A 17568-nucleotide genomic window follows, 5' to 3' on the forward strand; every position below is an offset into this window, starting at 1 on the left:
GCTTCTTGTCCCCTCAGCACGCTGCCCTACAGCTCTCCTGGCCTCAGCTTTCTTGCCGCCCCCCCACCTCTCTCAGGCCCGGCCCAGCAGCCCCGACTCTGAGCACAGTGTGCAAAGGGATCGGCGAACCCCACGATCTGGAGCCGACCAACCGCCGGCCATACACAGCCTCCCTCATGGCTTCCTTCTCCTCCTTCTCAACACTGGCTTTGCTGGCCCTGGAATCTCTGGAAAAATAAACTCAGGAGGTGAAAAGTTGACTTGGTTTCTTGGTGTTTTTGTTTTCTGGCAGGCAGTGCGGGGAGGGGCGGACGGGGAGTTTGGTGCCGTTTTTTTTTTTTTTTTTTTTCTTTCCTTTCCCCCTTCCGACGTCAAACAAACGAGGAAAATCCTGCTATAGGAGCCCGGGAGCCGGGGGTGAGGCTGCTGGGGGGGCGGTAGAGGGTGGTCTGCTGACTCGGGGGGTTCGGGGGGTTCTGGGGCGTTGGGGTCCGACTGGCCTTGGGCCGGAAGAGGCTGCCCTGCTGGGCGCTGTTGCTGTTGGCCACGGTGGCGGGGTCCGGCTCGCCCGAGTCGCTCTCCGTGTAGCTGTAGGCCTGGGCCCGCGAGATGCCCTTCTGCTGCCGCCGCCACGAGTTGTAGTATGTGGGGTCGCTGATGTAGTGGTTGACAAAAGAGTGGGCCTTCTGGTGGGTCGGGTCGGCCTCGTACTCACTGTCGCTTCCCTGGGAGGACAGGAAATCGGGGAGTCAGGGGCCCCGAGGGGCCAGGTCAGCGTGCTCAGGGCTGGAAGGCAGCAGGTGCCCCGGTCTGAATCTCCCCAGCCCTGGACGGGGGCCACCGCCGTCCCCTCCCCGCCAAGGGGGCCCGATGCAAAGCTGGGCCCACCTCCCCTGCCTTCGGAGTGGATCGTGGGGCCGAAGTGTCTACCGTGGGGCTGGCACACGGCCTGCAGGCACCTGACGTGAATCTGAACTCGGAAGACCTGAGTTCGAATCCCCCCTTTTTTTTTTTTTCAATTGAGGGGAAATTCATAGAACATAAAGTTAACCATCTGAAAGTGTAAGGTTCCGTGGCTTTTAGTCCATTCACAATGTTGTGCAGCCATTGTTCTGTGTGGTTCCAGAACAGTTTCATCAGCCTCTACCCTCATTCCCCATTCCTTCCCCGCCCCCGCTCCAGGTGACCACTGACCCGCTTTCTGCTTCTGAGGATCTACCTACTCTGGGCATTTCATACAGGTGGGATCGTACAGTATGTGGCTTGTGGGCCTTGCTTCTTTCACTTAGCGTAATGTTTTCGAGATTGAATTCATCCTGCCTTTTCATTTGCTGTATTTCTGATGCTCTGACACCTGAGGCCTTGCTGACTCCGGAGAGGCAATGGGCTCCTGGGGCTGGTCGATCCCTGCAGCTAGCGATGCCTTTTCCTACCACACTGACTCACTCTCCCCTGTCCCTCGTCACCCCAGGGCCGGGTACCAGACAACCAAGGGACAGCCCCTCTACCCCAAAGCACACTGAATTTATTCAAACAAACCCAAGCCTGCTCCCGCAATGAAGGCTCCTGCCCACATGTTCCTCCTGTTCCCTCTGATTCCTGGGGACCCTGATGCCTCCCCAAAATGTCCCTGCATGGTGTGATGTTCCCAAGTAGAGGGGAACTGTGAAAAATTCGATTTTTCGAGGGCGGTCATCTCCTGATCCACTGGCCTTACCATACCCCGATCGTAACAAAACCTACATTTTAGAACAGACGTTCGCGCATGATATACTGAGTTCCAACCTTGGTCTACCTCTGACTTACGGTGTGACTGGGGACCGAGCCAGGGCCAGACCTGCAGAGGCTCCTGGCACCGAAGAGAGATGCTGGTGCCCACCCATGTGTGATCCAGAATAAAAGCAACCCTCAGTTATAAAACGAGCATGCAAAAAATATCAACAGAAGGTCCGAATTTCACACGATGACTGCCCTGTGGCTTTTTCTCCTAAATGCAAAATATTAAATTATTCCTAAAATTGTCACTACTTCTGTGTCCCACCATTGCTTCATCTGCCTATGGGGGAATCAGCAGGAGACAAGAGTCAGGCTGGGCTGTGAAGTAAAACAGCATTCGCTCGTTGGTTCGGATCTGAATCGGGGAGCTAAAAATATCGAGCGCCCCTCCCCCACACCCGGCTCCCAGCACTGTTTTGAGAACCAAGAAGAGGACAGATGGGAACACCCTTAGAACGCTCTGGAAGAGACAAGCTCTGATTTGAGTGAACGGTACACTCTCAGGGAAATGCAGCTCCGAAGGCCTCCGTCAGGTTACCACGTCCCGGCCCGAATACACGGAGGCAATAAATTTGATCAACCTACTTCGGATAAAAACTGCAGCAAGAAAACCCAGTGAGCCCAAAGCAAACGTGTGTGTGTCCCGCTTGACAGGTAGAGCAGACGGAGAGCTGTTGACCTTGCTGCAAGGTGTCTGAGCCACGGGGAGTGCAAGGTGCACCTGCCCTCAGGGGCCCAGAGTTCCATAGGGCATCGAGCCCCTCTCGGGAAAGAGCTACAAGTACAGAACTGTAGCAATGCCAGGCCGGGGAGCAGGCACTCTGCCAGGCGGCAGGAAACTGTGGTCAACTTTCACACCTCGGGACGGTGGCTGCTACCACACCATGAGTACGGAGAACCCCAGTTCTCTCGACTGCGCAGAGAGGGTGAGGGTTCGCCCTGAGACACACAGAACTGAGGGACTTGGATCTGCTGGATGTTCCAAAGCCCACACGTGCTCTGAACGACCCCCCCTCCTGTCTGGAGATGGGAACGAGAGCCCTTCTGCCTTCCCAGCGGGGATTACGTACTCCCTCCTGGAGCTGCAAATTTCTGTTGTCCGGCCCCTCCCCTCCTCCGCCTCACCCCTCCACAGTCCTGGCTGCTCTCCTTACCACCACTCTGCACACCCTCCCGGGACCTCAGTCCTCTTGGCAGCGGAACTGGCTGCCAGAGACAATGGAAAGTCCCTTGCTCACCCCATGACGCAGAACAGCACAATGCGAGCCCCTTTCCCTGCCTACTGCCCAGCTGCCGGCCCAGGAGGGAACAAAGGGGCCGTACAGACAGGGGTTCCATATGCCAAGCATGGGGAGGGGGCTGAGGGCTGGGCACCTGAGGCCTGGGGCTGCGAGGTGGCGGCCCAGAGGCAGGAGAAGTCTGAGCAGGCTGTGGTAGATGCCATGAGGCAGGGGGCCGGGTGGCTGGGGGGGGGGGGGGGGCGGCGGCATTGGTCCAGGAGCAGCAAGGGTCTGTAAGTGCGGGGCATGGGGCAGGGCCACCCCACAGTTCTGCCTATGGGTCAGGTCTTTCCAGAAGGGCCTCCACCAACTGGCCTGAATAGCTGCTAGCATCCTCGCTAGAGGTTCTAGAACTCTGGCTAGCCCCACAGGGGAGTCCCTGTCACTGCGGCCCCAACCCAGAGTGAATGAGAATCGAGGAGGTGACTGTGGTGTGGCCAAGTTCTGACTCTGTCCCTTGCTAGCTAGGTTAAGTTTGGACCTATCACCTGGCCTCTCCCAGCCTCATTATCCTTGTCTGTAAAATGGGTAGATGCCTGCAGTTCACAGGGTGAAAAAGGCTTGGAAGCTGCCCCCCAGGAGGGATCAGAAGGAGCTGGGGTCACAGAAGGTGACTCAGTGCTCAGGCGGCCGGGAAAGGGGAAGGATGTTCAGCTTCTGCCCTCCCCTCCAAAGTAAAGCATCACTAGAGTGGGGATGGGCCTCTCTGGCCCTCCCGGGGGGCCCCGACCCCAAAGCCCATTCATGCACATCATCACGGGTCTGACGGCTACCAACTGTTAAGCACCTACTGTGTGCGGGACACTGTGGGGCGGCCTTCCTGACGCGCACAGAAAAGCAGCGGAAGCAAGCGTTGTGGTGGGAGGAGCAGGGGCTTAGAGGTGGGCCTGCCCCACCCCCAGCTCTCCGAAGAAGCCGGGGTGGGGGGTGCTTTGCTTCAGTGACTGCTCTTCTGCCGCCACCTCCTCCAACATCTGTTTCTTTTCTGCATGGGGGTGGGGTGAGAAGGGGAGAAAGCAGGCGAGGGGGGACCCGGGGCGCCCATTCCGGCTTTCAACTCTCACTCGGGCCTCGGTAATTGAATGCAGCTTCCCAGTAACCAACCCAGCACAAAGGGGACCTTTCACGGGGCAGTCCCGCCAGGCCGCCAGGCAATCAGGGGACTGTTCCAGCTCTGGGCCTCTTAACAGCTCCTCAAAGCCACTCACTCAGCAATTACCGGGCTTGGGGAGAGGAGCGGGGAGGGGGCCAGTAGGAGGGGGGACCCCGGACGAGAGCCCTCAACAAAAGAGAGGGGGGCAAAGGAGAGCCTCTTGTTCTCCTGCTGCTGCTAGCGTTGGGGGGTGGGGTGGGGGGAGTGGGGGTCCTGCACCAGACTCAGGAGGCAATGGGTGTGGGATCCGGGGCCCAGGCAGGGTGCCCTCATCTTGTTGAGGCTCCTGAGGTCTGGCAGGAATGTGTTGCCCCAGATGACAGGAGGTCCCCTGTACCAGCTCCTTTGGAGGCTGGAAGCTGGAGCCCCTCCCTCACCTGTGGCCCAGGGGCTCTCCGCGGGGGTCTAGGTGGAAAGGCCAGCCCTGCATCAGTCTCTCGGACACCCTTCCCCTCGAGCCAGTGGGCCTCTCCTGGGCATTAGAGGTGGGGGTGAGGATGTGCTGATTCTCCCTCCCCGGAAGCCCCCTTTACGCACAATTTTGTAAGAGATCTGGGCTTCATGTACTAAAACAGCTAGAAATCTTCTCCCAGGAACGTCCTTTTAAAAGTGTCAGCTCAGACACAAGGTTACCTGTGCCCTTACAGGTGAAGTGACAGTCAACGTGTCCCCCACCCACCCGGCTGTCAGACATGCTGGCGTTTGGGGGCCTCATGGGAGGTCACCAGGACGGAAGGGGGTGTTGGGGTCAGTGAAAGCCTCTCTCTCTCTCCTTCCATCTCCCTTCTGTGCCAGGCATCTGGGCAAGGCCAGGCTGTCGGAGCTGGCCGGACCCAGATTTGAATCACCACTGCCTGCGCTTCTGAGCCCTGTGATCCAGGGCACGCTGCTGGACTTCTCTGAGCCTCAGTTTCCTCCGACTGTTAACCGGGCGTCCTGCAACTTGCATGGTGGGACAGTTAGATTTTATATATATATATATTTATATATATATATATATATTTATTTATTTATTTATTTAAGATTTTATTTATTTATTCATGAAAGACGGGGGCGGGGGCAGAGGGAGAAGCAGGCTCCCAAGGAGCAGGGAGCCCGATACGGGACTCGATCCCAGGACCCTGGGACCATGACCTGAGCTGAAGGCAGATGCCTAACCATCTGAGCCACCCAGGCGCCCGGGACGGTTAGATTTTAAATGAGAACGTGTACAGTGCAGGGCCCACAGGTAGCTTTGCCTCCTTCCTCCTGGACTCCCTCTGCCCTGCCCGTAGTGTGTTTCTAGTTTGGCACAAGCTCGGGCTTCCCTGGCCGGTATGGGTCAGCCTAAGGAGAAGCGGGAGACGGGCCTCAGTGAATCTCTTAGACTCATGGCCCAACTCAATGGACAAGAGGCAAACACGAGTAAAAAACCAGACACTCAGAGGGAGAGGACGACAGAACCACTCAGCCAAACACAAACCTATAGACCCTTACCGCTCCCTTCTATGCATGACCCAGTCCTGTTCACACTTGGAGGCCCAGCTGAAATGCCACCTCCTCCAGGCAGCCCCCCCCCCCGGTGACCTTCCCCCAAGATTCCTCACAAGGCTTTCTATCCATGCACCATGAGAAACAGGGAGCCTTCTGCTCCCCATTTTTCTCCTAAAGTTAGAGACTGTGGTGCCATAAAATTTTAATGAGAGATGAAAACACGGGGTTATTTGAAACATGTGGTCTTCCCTAACGGGTCCTAACACACCCTAATGCAACATTCATTAAGAGCCCCGGTCTTGCTCACTACTGGGGCCGCCATGTGTAAACCATGCTTGGTACTGTTTAGCGGGTGCAGAAAAAATAGTTGTTGAATAAATGCACCGAGAAAGGAACGAACAGATTCCAGGGAGGACAAAACCAGCCAGGTGCTGCCCAGGGCCCGATCCGAGCATGACATACAGTAGGGGTGTAGGGGGCTAAGGTGGGTGGGCCTGGCCTCGTCGTCGTCGGAGGCTCCCTGACTCCTGCAACAGAAGCCTGACTCAGGCTTCCCAGAGCGCTCTGAGGGTCAGGCGGTACCATTCTTGAACAATCTTTAGGATCATTCCTGGCCGCCCATAAGGGCTCATAAATGTTCACCCTTATGACGGGGTGCTCAAGAAAACCTAATTTGTCCGGTGTGTTTTCTTACTTTTCCACGTAGGCTTAATTTCATTACAGTGAGCGTCCCAGGGCTTCCCAGGAAATCACAAAGACTGAATACTTATTAGTAGAGGCATGCCATTGGCTGGGAATTCCTTTTCCATTGAGATTTGCTTGTGCGCTATGTAATTTTTCTCCCATACTTGGGCTCTTACTTTGAAAATGACCTTGGAATGCAGCCATACTTCGTTTTTAAAAGTTGCATCAAACAAGCCCTGGGCTCTTCAAACCTCAGCCTTTGTGTGTCCCCTGCCTGGAACCCCCTTCACCAGCACCCCTCTGGGGACAGTCTGCCCCCCCCTCCCCCCAGTCTTCCCACAGCCCCATTACGGCCTTGCTCACATCTTATCGGTGTGTGTTTGTTTATAAGCAGCGTGGATTTTTGTTTATTACCATATCACAGGAAAAGGGCTGGGCAGATTTCTGCCAATTTTGGAGAGTCCGTTTTGGGTGGTCTGACTTGGAATAGAAACCAGGCAGCCCACCATGCAGAATTCGCTCTCAGAGGACCTAGGGGGAGGGGTACTTCACAAAGTCAGGCCATCGTTCTCCAGAGCCGCGGAAATGCTGGGGGCCCCGCCTGCGTGGCTGCTGTCCCTCAGGGATATGCTGCTGCAGATGCCATCCTGGGCGGGGGGCCTGTGGGGCATCCGCCATGAGCCCCAAAGGCAGGCCGCGATGGCGGATGCTCTCCACGCCAGAGGCTGGCATGTCGTTCAGCTGCCTCCCACGGGGCCAGTGAGGAGTAATAGGATCTGCTTCTTTATGTCTTCAACAAGGGCATCCGAGGGAGACCAGCTGTTCTGTCTCCAAGTCTGTCCCCTCCAGCCCGCCAGGAGCTCCTTGGAGGCAGGGTCATGACTCCGTCACCGCTATGTCCCTATAGAGTCCACGCTGAAGGAATGAGTGTTGAGTGACCCCTGAGCTGTGCACCTCTGAAGATGCCGGTGCTCTGGCAACGGCCTCCTGGGTCCTAGACCACCTGCAGTGGCTCCAAAGCCAATTGCCTGGCTTTCGAGAACCATTCCAAAGCGAACAGACCCAAACGATGCTGACTGCCTTGTCCCGGGGCCCTGTGACGAGCCTGGCACTGCACGGGCCCGACTCCATCCCCCGTCACGGACTCCGAGAACAGCCGCTTGGACAGGGTGCCGCGGTGCTGAGTGGGGGTGGGCTGCGAAGGACCCCTCCCCATCCCGGAGTCAGGGAGGGGAGGGGCCGGGATTCAAGCCCAGCGCGGGTCACCAGCCACAACTACGTGCCGCTGCTTTTCCAAATGAGTGTCTCCCTGCTCAGAGCCACCCTCTGATGGGGCCGGATGATCACCTGAGTGATCCGCTGGGCAAAGCTCCTAGGGTACCTTTCTTGGGGACGATCTTAATGCCTATGGCACTTTGCTCTGAGTGTGTGCTTTTATCCTTTGAAGACAAGCTAGAGTTTTGCTTTTTTGTTTTTCCAAGAAAACCCACAGTCCCTTGTTCTCAAGAGTGTCTCACTGGCTGGTTCTGAAGGCCTTTCCAGAAAGGTCTGCCATGAGGGTGGCATCACTGGCTTTGGGACAGGGGAGGGCAAGGAGCCAAGCTGGGCTCTGGGTCAGAAGGGCCCATGGGCAGGGTCTGAATCGACACTCCTTGGCTCTGGGGCCTGAGCCAACTCAGGTAAGCTCTTTGAGCCTCAGTTCCCCATCTGTACAAAAGAGAGGACACTAAGGGCGCTCGGAGGGTCACTGTGATTATAAAGTGGTAAGGCACGTGGGGTGGTGAGTGCAGCCCCCAGGGCGTGACCATGGCCATTGGAGTCACTTTGAGGGGCCACGACTCTCTGAAAGTGTGTGTTCTGACCTTGGTCCAAAAGGAATGGCTTGACAACCGTGAACATTTGTTTGTCTCTCCTGCTAACCTGCTTGGTCTTGACTAGCCTGACCAGCTTCTCCCATGACCAACCCTTCCGTGCTTTAACGACACCGTCCAGAATGCCACGCGCCACGGGCCAAGACGGACACTGGGGAGGTGACTGACATCAGGACTGTCACAAGACAGGACTGTCTTCATGGAACTTAGCTTAAAATAAACAAACCCACCCAAGCTCCAAATCAAACCCCAAACCATCCCCAAGCCCGCAGGTGGAGCTCTAGGCCTGGGCTGGGCTCCCCTGCGCCCCCTGAAAGGGAACATGGGAGTTCTGCTGTGACAACTGGCTTCTGGAACCAGGAGGCCTCCCCTCCCCAGAGCATGAGTTCCCCGTAGGTGCCTGGTTCCAGATTGCTATGGAAACGGCATTCAAGGGATGGGCTTGCTTTGGACAAAAGACACTAGGGGCAAAGTGGGGGATTCCAGGGGCTCTGCCCGCCTTGGTGGTGACTGAAATAGGATGGTCTCAGGATGAGCAGTCTCCTCTCAGTGCTTTCTTGAGGCTGGGGGTCCTGGCCTGGCCTCAGGGACCAGCTCTGTGTCCTGAAGGAGGGTGCCTCCTCACTTATGTGGAGATGGCCACAGGCCATCTGAGGACACCCGGGCAGGATCTCCTGCACTCAGAGCGCTCCGTCCCTGGAAGGTCAGCGCCCAGCCGATGAGTGTGCAGGAGTAAGGCCCTCTGTGGAAGGTGGAAGGGGGCTGATCAGAGCCACACGGGGAGTCCCTTCCACCGGCCACTGCCCCTGCTCTCCACAGATGGCAGCGTGGCTTAAGGAGCCCCTTGTCATAGCCTCACGAGCAGAGGGAGTCCCTTTACTGTCTTTGAATTTTCCCTTGAGTTCCTCGAACCTAAATGCTCATTGCCCTCTTTGGGGAGAAAGAAAGAAGAATCGTGTTTCAGTGAAGCATGGCCTTGGAAGTCTCAGTACGTATATGGCTGCAAAGAGTTAAATACTGAAAACAAGAAAAGCCATAACCTGAGTCATGTGAGTTCCTGTGTTAGCCAGGCTAAGTTGGGGTCTCTGTCCCTGCCAGGTCTGTCTGAGCTGGGGTGTTGCTAGCTCCAGCCTTGCAGGCTCTGCCAAGCCCATCAGTAACCCTGGAGCTGAACAAAACAGCAGTGAGCCAGAGGCCCGGGGTCCGCTGGGCCCGGCCCACGACCGGATCGCGGGCATGCTGGCACCTCCTACCCAGCCGACAGCCTCGCTCCCTGCTGGCATCCCTTTGCTCTTGTCCTCTCCCGGCATTGGGCAGAAAGGTCTAGGGCGTGGGACGCAGTGGCCTTTCTAGGCCCCTTCCTGGGCAGCCACCAGGCTTGGCCAGGGCCAGGAGGGCTGGGTGGGAGGCCATGGCGTTACTTCATCGGAATGTGCTCAACCCCCTCTCCCCATCCTCTGGGACAGTGTCCCCGTGTGGCTCACCTAATGGCAGCCTCTCTAAAGCTCTGTGTCTCCCAGAGGCACCACCTCCTTCTTCATGTAAAGGCTGACATTTATCGGACAGTTGCCGTGTGTGCTTTGCTAAGCTTCTCTGTGCCTCAGCTCAGCAATCTCACTGCCCCATGACAGAGCCTCTTACTGTCCCTGCCTGTTCTACAGATGGACAAACAGGCTCAAAGAGGTTGCCTATCCCATCCAGGATGCCCTGGCCTACAGGCAGCAGAGCCGGGATTCAAACTCAGTCTGGAGCCTCCAAAGCTTAAGGCCTCACTTCTGTACTGCTCCCCCCCATCCTTGGGGCTCCAGGACTCACAGCTCCCAATTTCTGGAGCTCACTCTGACCCGAACTAGCTAAGCTCAGCCGTGGCAATGCAGGCCTCCTTCTCCTCACCTTCATGAGCTCCTCTGCGGGCCAGGGCATGTGGGGAGACTCCGGACACTCTAGAGGACTGAGCTGTTGGGGGCTCTTCTCTGGTCAAGGTTACAGGGCCCCCATTAGCCCTGAAGCAAACTCTGAGCAGAGCTTAGGAGGGCACGGCGGGTCCACATACGACTCCCAGCTAGTTTCCTGGGCCTGATAAAGGCCAGGAGGCAAGGAAGCCCAGGTGATGGGCCACTGCACAGGCCTGCACTCTGGGAAGGGGCTGCTCCGGTCCCCACTCCAGGATGCCTGGCCCTCCTGCCCCTCACCTGAGAGTCGGAGATTTCTGAGGGCTTCTCGGTCAGGCTGCCGCTCTCTGCCGGGATGAGGTCGTTATACTTGGTGACGTCCTCGTCGGAGTAGTGGAGGCTGCCTGGGCTGGGCCGGGGAGGCGACCTAGAGGGAGTGGGGGTGAGGCTGAGAGGCGGCCTCCCCCACAGCGGCCGGCCTGGCTGGGGAGGCCACAGCGGGGCCTGGAAGGGCACCGACCCTCGGTGCCTCCGTCCTAGGGCCCTCCTCTCTGTCTGCTCCCCACGGGCCTGGGCCTTGAGCAGCAGAGCCTTGGGCTGGGGGCCCCTCAGGGGTGGGAGAGGCTCAGCTGGACCAACCTCCCGAATCAGCTTCAGGGAAATGGGGGTCAGCACCCCACTTCCCACTGGATTCTCCACTCGTGGTTTCAAGGCCTCAGGGACCGGGATCCCTTGGCAGGGAATGTTACAAAGCCTCTCTGAGCCCCCCGAGACCTCCTGAGTCAGAATCACAGGCGACGCCTGCATACCTGCGCTGTCATTCTTGACAAAACCCCCATGTCATTCTTGAACTCACCAAGGGAGCTTTAGAGGTTAATGCAAAGGGTTAAGTGAAAAAGGCAAACCACTGCCTCCTCCCTCCAGGTCTGCTCAGAGACCAGAAATGAATCCCGGGCGTGGAGCCCTGCCCTACCTTTGAAAATTAGCCTTGGAGAAAGCACATTTCCCACTGAGTTAGAGACCTGGCTCTGTGTCACCTGCACAAACACGCAGGACAGGGCACCTCAGCACTCCACCTGCCATGGGTGCCCGGAGGCTGGAGGCAAGGCCTGTGCATTCTGGAACCACCTGAGCTGAGGGTGAGGAGAGCGGGCTGGGCAGGCTCCAGGGGGCACCGAGCAGGTGGCTGGGGTCTTTCATGACCCTGCCTGGTTCCCACTTCCTCGGGACCGGGCTCAAGGGGAGCACTGCCGAGGGCCTGGCGCCCTGAGGTCTGCCCAGCCCGCTCTAGGAAGGGGCTCTGGGACCGTGGCTCTAAATGCCAGCTGGCCCCACCCGGGGCCAGCAGTGCTTTGCTACAGAAATGCTGTTCTGGGAACAATCCCACGGCCTGGGAGTATGTCACCAGCAACCTCCCCGCCACCTCCAACCTCTTGGACTATATTCTGCACTGATTTGATTCCAAATAACAAAGCTGCATCCTTAACTACTTAAAAATAAAACCGTAACAATAGTGGCAGTAGCCTCGTGCACACAAGATGAGCAAAAACGTGACGCTGGGAGGGGGTAGGAAACGGGGTGTCAGGCTCAGGCCGCCTTGGCCACAAGCAGGGTGAGTGGGGGGCTGACAGTGTCACCAGGGCTGGGTCAAACTCCCAGAGCCTAGGGCTGGTTTGTCGCAAACAGGATTTTTGTGTATACACAGCAGGGTGGGGGACACGCGGGGGGCCCCCGTGTGTGTACTCTGGGGGCGTGAGAGGCAGGCGAGGCCGGGCCATCATGAAACGCCCCCTTGTTCCATGTGGCAGGGCCCCGGAGCCAGCCCGGCGGGGCTGCGGCGGACCTGCTGGACCCACCACCTCGGCCTCAAATGGCTCTTTCTTTGGAAAGCTAGCTTTGGCGGGGGATGAGAGGGGGGCCTGCCGGCCTGCGCGCCCCTCCCTCTGTCCTCCTGACGAACACACACATCGCCTCTTCCCCCCCGGGATGAGACAGAGAGAAGCTTTGTGAGCTGTGCCTGGCCGGGGCGGCGTGCCCCTCTGATGAACCGGGAATGTTAATAGGGCCGAGGCCAAACAGACAGGCGCTCCCGGGCTGCAACGCCTCCCGAGCTCTCCTGAGCTCCCCTGAGCTCCCCAGAGCATAAAACTGCCAGGTCACATCAGGGGAGGGTCAGGTGGGCCCCTGCAGCTGCCCTTGCCCTTGGAAACGGGCAGCCCAGCCTGCCCCAGGGAGTGGGGCAGGGTGTGTGTGTGTTTGGGCGGGGGGGGGGGGGGGGGGGGGGGGCGGGGGGGGGGGCGGGAAACCTAGGGTTGGAGAGAAGTCAGGAAGAAATAGGAGTTGCGGGCACCACCAGCCAGGACCTTTCCTGGTTGGCTGTTCTCAGACGCTGCCCTTTGAGGACAACGCTGGGAGCACAGACTTGTGGGGTGAGTAGGAGAAAATTGCTCTGTAAGAGGTGTACTTAAGGACCCAGGGGAGAGGGTGTCCACACTCTTGAGTGCCCTTTCTTTCCAGAATGTGGAGGAGACAGGTTAAGGCATAAGCCATGATGGGGGGGATCCTGGTGCCTGTCACTCAAGTGTGTCGGCCTCGCCTACCCTGGCCGGGCCCCCCACTATTGGGGCGGGCAGTGCTCCGTGCTTCAGGCCTGCCCCTCTAAGCCGCTAGCTCCCAACAACAGCAGGCTGGGTCGCCAAATTGTACAATGTCTTTGCATTTGGCTGCCATTGGCAGAAGCCCTGTGTCCCCACCTCCTTGTGACTTTCCAGCCTGGTTGTGCTGCTTGGGCCCTGCTGACCGTCCCCAGCCCCTGAGCCCGAATGCCATCGCTGGGACAAGGAGACCAACTGGGCACTGGTTCTGTGGCTTTGCCAGGAGTCCTCCACACCCCGGGCACTGCTGGCCCCCAAGCCTCCATCCTCTGCCCCCCGCCCGTGCAGAGAGCCCTCTACCTGGTATACAGGCCGTTCTTCCGGCAGAAGGAATTCTTGACAGAGAGCCTCCGGTTGTTGAGTTCCAGAGCAGGGAAACTGCTTTCATCCAAGCTCATCATCTCCCCGTGGCCAAGGGCACCAGACTTAGCACTGTTCCCTGGGTTGGGGCGGGGGGTGGGGGACGTGGAGACAGGATCCAGTCACTCATGCCATCCCTTTAGACCTCTGGCCTCCCCTCCCCCACCTGGCTGGGCCACTCTCTCTTTCTCCTCTTACAGGTTGAGACCAAACAGAAGATGGAGGTTCTATGCAGGGACCCCGGGCTGCCCCGCCTAGCAGAGCAGGTGTCTTCCTAGGAGAGAGAGAGAACCCCCGACCCCCACCTTGCCGAAAGGGAGGCAGACCTGTCTAGCCGGTAGGGCTCGGGGCCAGCTCACCAGAGTCTGTCTTCTTGGCATACTTCTTGCTCTGGCCTCGGATGATGAGCACAAAGACCAGAAGGAGAATGAAGATGAGGCCGACAAGGGCAATGACCACCAAGAACCACCACTCCTCGTAGAAAGGGTTGGCTTTCTGGGCTGGAACATGAGTGGGGGTGTCAGGTCCAGGGTGCTCAGCCACCTCCTGCCTCCACACCTCCCGCTCTAGCTGGGACCCTACCACAGACCCCAGGCAAGGTCTGTGCCGTCTCAACAAGGTAGAGCCGAAGACAAGGCTGGCAGGGATAGTTTAATCTCAAGTGCTGGCTCTCATCCCTCGGTAAAGGGATGCCTGGAGGGCTGCTTGGAGTTCTGAGGTTGCTTCTGGACTCACCAGGAAAGAGTGTGGGGATTGATTAGTGATGTCTGCCAAGGACACAGGACTGAGAAGCTGCAGTGTGCGTGCTATTTTTTCCTTTTTTTTTTTTCCCCCTTCTTGCCACCCGTGGCCGTGGGGCTACCTTGACAGGCAGGACCCAGATTTGTATTGGAAAAGTACCCATCGGGCCCATGGTAGGTCTGGGAGAGTTTCTCCCCAGGGACAGGATTTGATCTTTCTTCAGGAGTTGAGAGCGAGGGGAACCAGGAGGGTGGCCGTGAGTGGTTCTTTAGAATGCTCCCTCCAGCCAGGCCTCTCCTTCCTTCAGAGCCCCCAGTACCATGCTTTTTGCACATAACCACTACTAATCCAGGGGGCTACCTGAGGAGGGGCTGGCTCTTCTCTCTCTCATGATCTGGTTCTATCAACTGGGACAAGGGAGAATGTGTGTGGGAGGAGGGAGGCAGCCAGGTTCCCAAGACTCACCCAGTGGGTTACAATTCTGAGCTATGTTTCTGTCTTGAGGGAAGGGGCGTTGGTGTTAAAAGTTGGTTAGTGATTGGATTTGGGGTCATGGGTTTTGGCATTAGAGTCCTCTGTGAGTCCTCCAAGACGTGCCGGATGGGAAGGATGTAAAGGAGAAAGGAGAGGGACGGCAGTCCTACCCCCTCCAGCCCCGGACACTGCTGCATAGGCCGCTCTGTTTTTTGGGGGGCGGTTTCCATAGAAACATGTAGTTTATGGCCTGGGTGAGTCTCTTGGGTGATGAGCTCACAGAAGCACTCATCTTGGGCCCACTGATTCGCCCACAAGCAAGCCCCACTAAGCCCCCCGTCCAGGGCTTCTGGAACCCTTGCAAAGGAACCCCAGAGATGGACCGCCCCCAGCTTCTTCTGGATCTCAAAGCTGACCTGGGCCCTGGCCCCGAGTTCACTGCCTGGAGAGCTGAGAGGACAGTACATTTTGGTCCCCACCCCAATGCACCTGCTGCCCTGCTGTCTGCCTCGGTCTTCCTTGCCCACCACCAGCCTCTGCCACAAGGCTCTTCCATGGGGTGCCCTCCCCTCCCACAGGCGGTACCTGGCACAGACTGGGAGGGGCTGCTGGGGGTACCGAAGCCATAGTCATTGACGGCGATGACCCGGAAGTCATAGCTCACGCCTGGCTTCAGGATGTCCATGCTGAACGTGTAGGACGTCACCTCCTTGGGGATGTCTTTGATGAGGATGTCCCATAGCCCCTCGTCTGCAAGAGTGTCGAGAGGGAGACGCCCCGTGAGGGGGAGCCCCCGCCCATCCCACCCGTTGCCCCGAGAGCAGAGCCTGTCTGGTCTGCCCTGTCAACACTGAATCTCAGCAGCGAGTTGTCGAAAGATTCCCCTTTTGGAGTCTCTGACCTTTTGTTCCCTTTATTAAAATGCCTGTAAAATATTTAAAAACTCTGTAGTTTGTAGAAAGTACAGTACCAACCAACCCTGTGCCACCACCCACAGGGGGAGACTCAGCATTTTGGCAGCTGTGCAGAAGTAGGCAAGTCACCTGTTTTCGCATCCTTAAAAAAGTGCTGGTCAACGTGACTTCCCCAGGCTGCCTATGATTGTAGCACACGGGTATACCCTCCTTTCCTTAACTGGGCCCCTCTTTTTCTCATCCCCCTTCCTATTCAAAATACACACGGTAGCGGCATCAGATAAAAAGAAGATCCTTTTTTTAAATAGCCGCAGGAGGGGCTGGGCTCGCCTGTGAGTGCGTGGACCCACAGGGCCCATCCTCAGTGGTCTCCTTGCTGAGCAGCAGAGATCTGAGGCGAAAGAGCCCAGACAAGCCTAGAGGGCTCCCCCACCTGTTCTCCACCCACGTTGTCCCCAACCACCCCCACCCTTTGAGCTCCTGACTTTCCTTGCAGGCCTACCCCTTTGTCCACGGCTCTCTGGCTCTCTGAGTCTTGCCTCCTTGGGACCTAATTCACTTCCACCTCATTCAGAAGGAGCGGCGAGCATGCTGCCCCGCACAAAAGTGCAAGCACCTGCAGGGCCCTGTGATGGGGTGGCTGGGCGGGGGGGCCCGGCCAGAGGCTCCATGCGGGGTCAGTGGGGCTGGCGTGGCCCTTAGAAAGACGGTGAGTCCCCCTGCCTGTGCTGGGGAAGGGCTGATTTGGCAACTAAAGTGTCAGGCCACCCTTTTCACATGGCCCAGGGGACCAGAGATCTTAGAAGGACCTCGGTGGGCTGGGGTCCTAGGTCCTCCATCCTGCGGATCTAGGAAGGTCACCTTGGGGCTCCAGACGAGCTCCTGCCTCAGCCTCAGCAAGGCACTATTCCTCCTCGTCCGTTCCTGAGCTCCTTCTGGGAAGAGCCGCCTGTGGGTCCATGGGCTACCCCCTAGCTCCAACTTGGCCCTTCCAGCCTCTTCCAGGGGCTGACAGATTCGGTTTCCTTCACCACGCTTGTTACCGGTCCACTCATGTCAGGAACTCTAGCGGAGGCACCATCACCCGCCTCGTCACCTCTGAACTGTGGACCAAGAGTGTGCCGGCACCTTCTGAACGTTGTTCTACCCGTCCAGATCCCTCCAACTGGAAGGCAGCCGCGGGGCCCCGACTACGTCCTGCTGTCCTCACAAAGGCTTGGGGTCCTGAGCTTGGCCTCAGCTTCCATCTCACGTCTTTGTTTTGGGCGTCTGCCTCACGCACCCTGTGGCTCTCCCCTGCTAGGCTGTGCTTTCTCTCCAGGGTGAGGACCGTGCCCGGTTCAGCTCTGTAGCCCAGCGCCCGGCACGGGTGTCCTCTAAGTGCTGGCGGGATGGCTGAATGCAAACCTTCTTCCCCGACCTTCTCCAAACATCATGTGCTCCCATTTCAGTGCTGCATGCCCCGAGATCTGAGTTTTGGGGTGCAAATCCATTCTCCTCCCGTGCCCCTGCAAGCTCTCATTCCCTTTCAATGACAGTCACAGTGACAACAACAATCATGGTGACGACACTCCCTCATCAAGCACTGTGGTTCTAAGGGCTTTACTTTCCATACCCATGGCAGTGCCAGGGAGAAGGAAGAACCATTGTGCCCATGTTACAGATCAGAGAGAGAGAGAGAGAGAGAGAGAGAGAAAACCTGTCCTCCCAGGCTCGGGCAGCCCTAAGTGGCAGAGGTGGTGCTTCAGCCTAGAGCTGTCGGGCTGCCCCCAGCACCGAACACCAGCTGGGTGTCCAGGATGGTGCCCTTTGAGATCCGCAGCAGATTCAGTGTTGGCTGGGTGGGCTCGTCCATGACCCTGCTGCCTGGCAGAAGCTGGGGCCTCCGACCTGCTGTGTGACCCACCTTGCTCTGCCCTGCGCAGAAACAAAGGGTGGGGCCCCAGCAACGGGGCCAGGCCCCGAAGCTGCTGGAATGTCATGCTGGGGCTCTGGCCTCCAGCCCCAGGAGTGGGCTGATGTGCACGGTGGGTTCCACGGGGCCGGAAACCTAGAGTGAGCCCCTCCCCCTCCTTGCTCTGTGGGGCCCGGCAGTTCCCGGTGTGTAGAAAGTGCAGGTTTGGCGATGCTATCCGGCAATCCGGGGGGGGGGGGGGGGGGGGGGGGGGGAGGGGGGAGGGTGGGCGGAGCATGCGACAAGAGTTCCCGGAGAGGAGGAGGATGTACAGCCCGGGGGCGCGGAGGAGGGGAGATGTCTCCAGCAGCCCCAGGGAGAGGCCCGGCTTTCCCCTTGCCC

The 17568-nt window shown here is 58.1% G+C and overlaps 1 protein-coding gene across 2 annotated transcripts in view; it reads right to left on the reverse strand.

Moving 5' to 3' along the window:
• Positions 1–356: 356 nt before the first annotated feature.
• The window catches only part of SDK2 (sidekick cell adhesion molecule 2), a 252647-nt gene continuing 235435 nt past the window's right edge, over positions 357–17568 (reverse strand). For both annotated transcript variants that reach the window (XM_027568023.2, XM_027568022.2), the window contains 5 exons: positions 14944–15108; positions 13503–13643; positions 13084–13222; positions 10430–10556; positions 357–725 (listed from right to left, as the gene is read on the reverse strand). In XM_027568023.2, the coding sequence (XP_027423824.2) occupies positions 372–725; positions 10430–10556; positions 13084–13222; positions 13503–13643; positions 14944–15108 (926 nt within the window). In that variant the 3' untranslated portion in view covers positions 357–371. The remainder of the gene's footprint in view (positions 726–10429; positions 10557–13083; positions 13223–13502; positions 13644–14943; positions 15109–17568) is intronic.

The sequence above is a fragment of the Zalophus californianus genome, chromosome 16 (assembly GCF_009762305.2).
Source record: "Zalophus californianus isolate mZalCal1 chromosome 16, mZalCal1.pri.v2, whole genome shotgun sequence".
Taxonomy (NCBI): Eukaryota; Metazoa; Chordata; class Mammalia; order Carnivora; family Otariidae; genus Zalophus; species Zalophus californianus.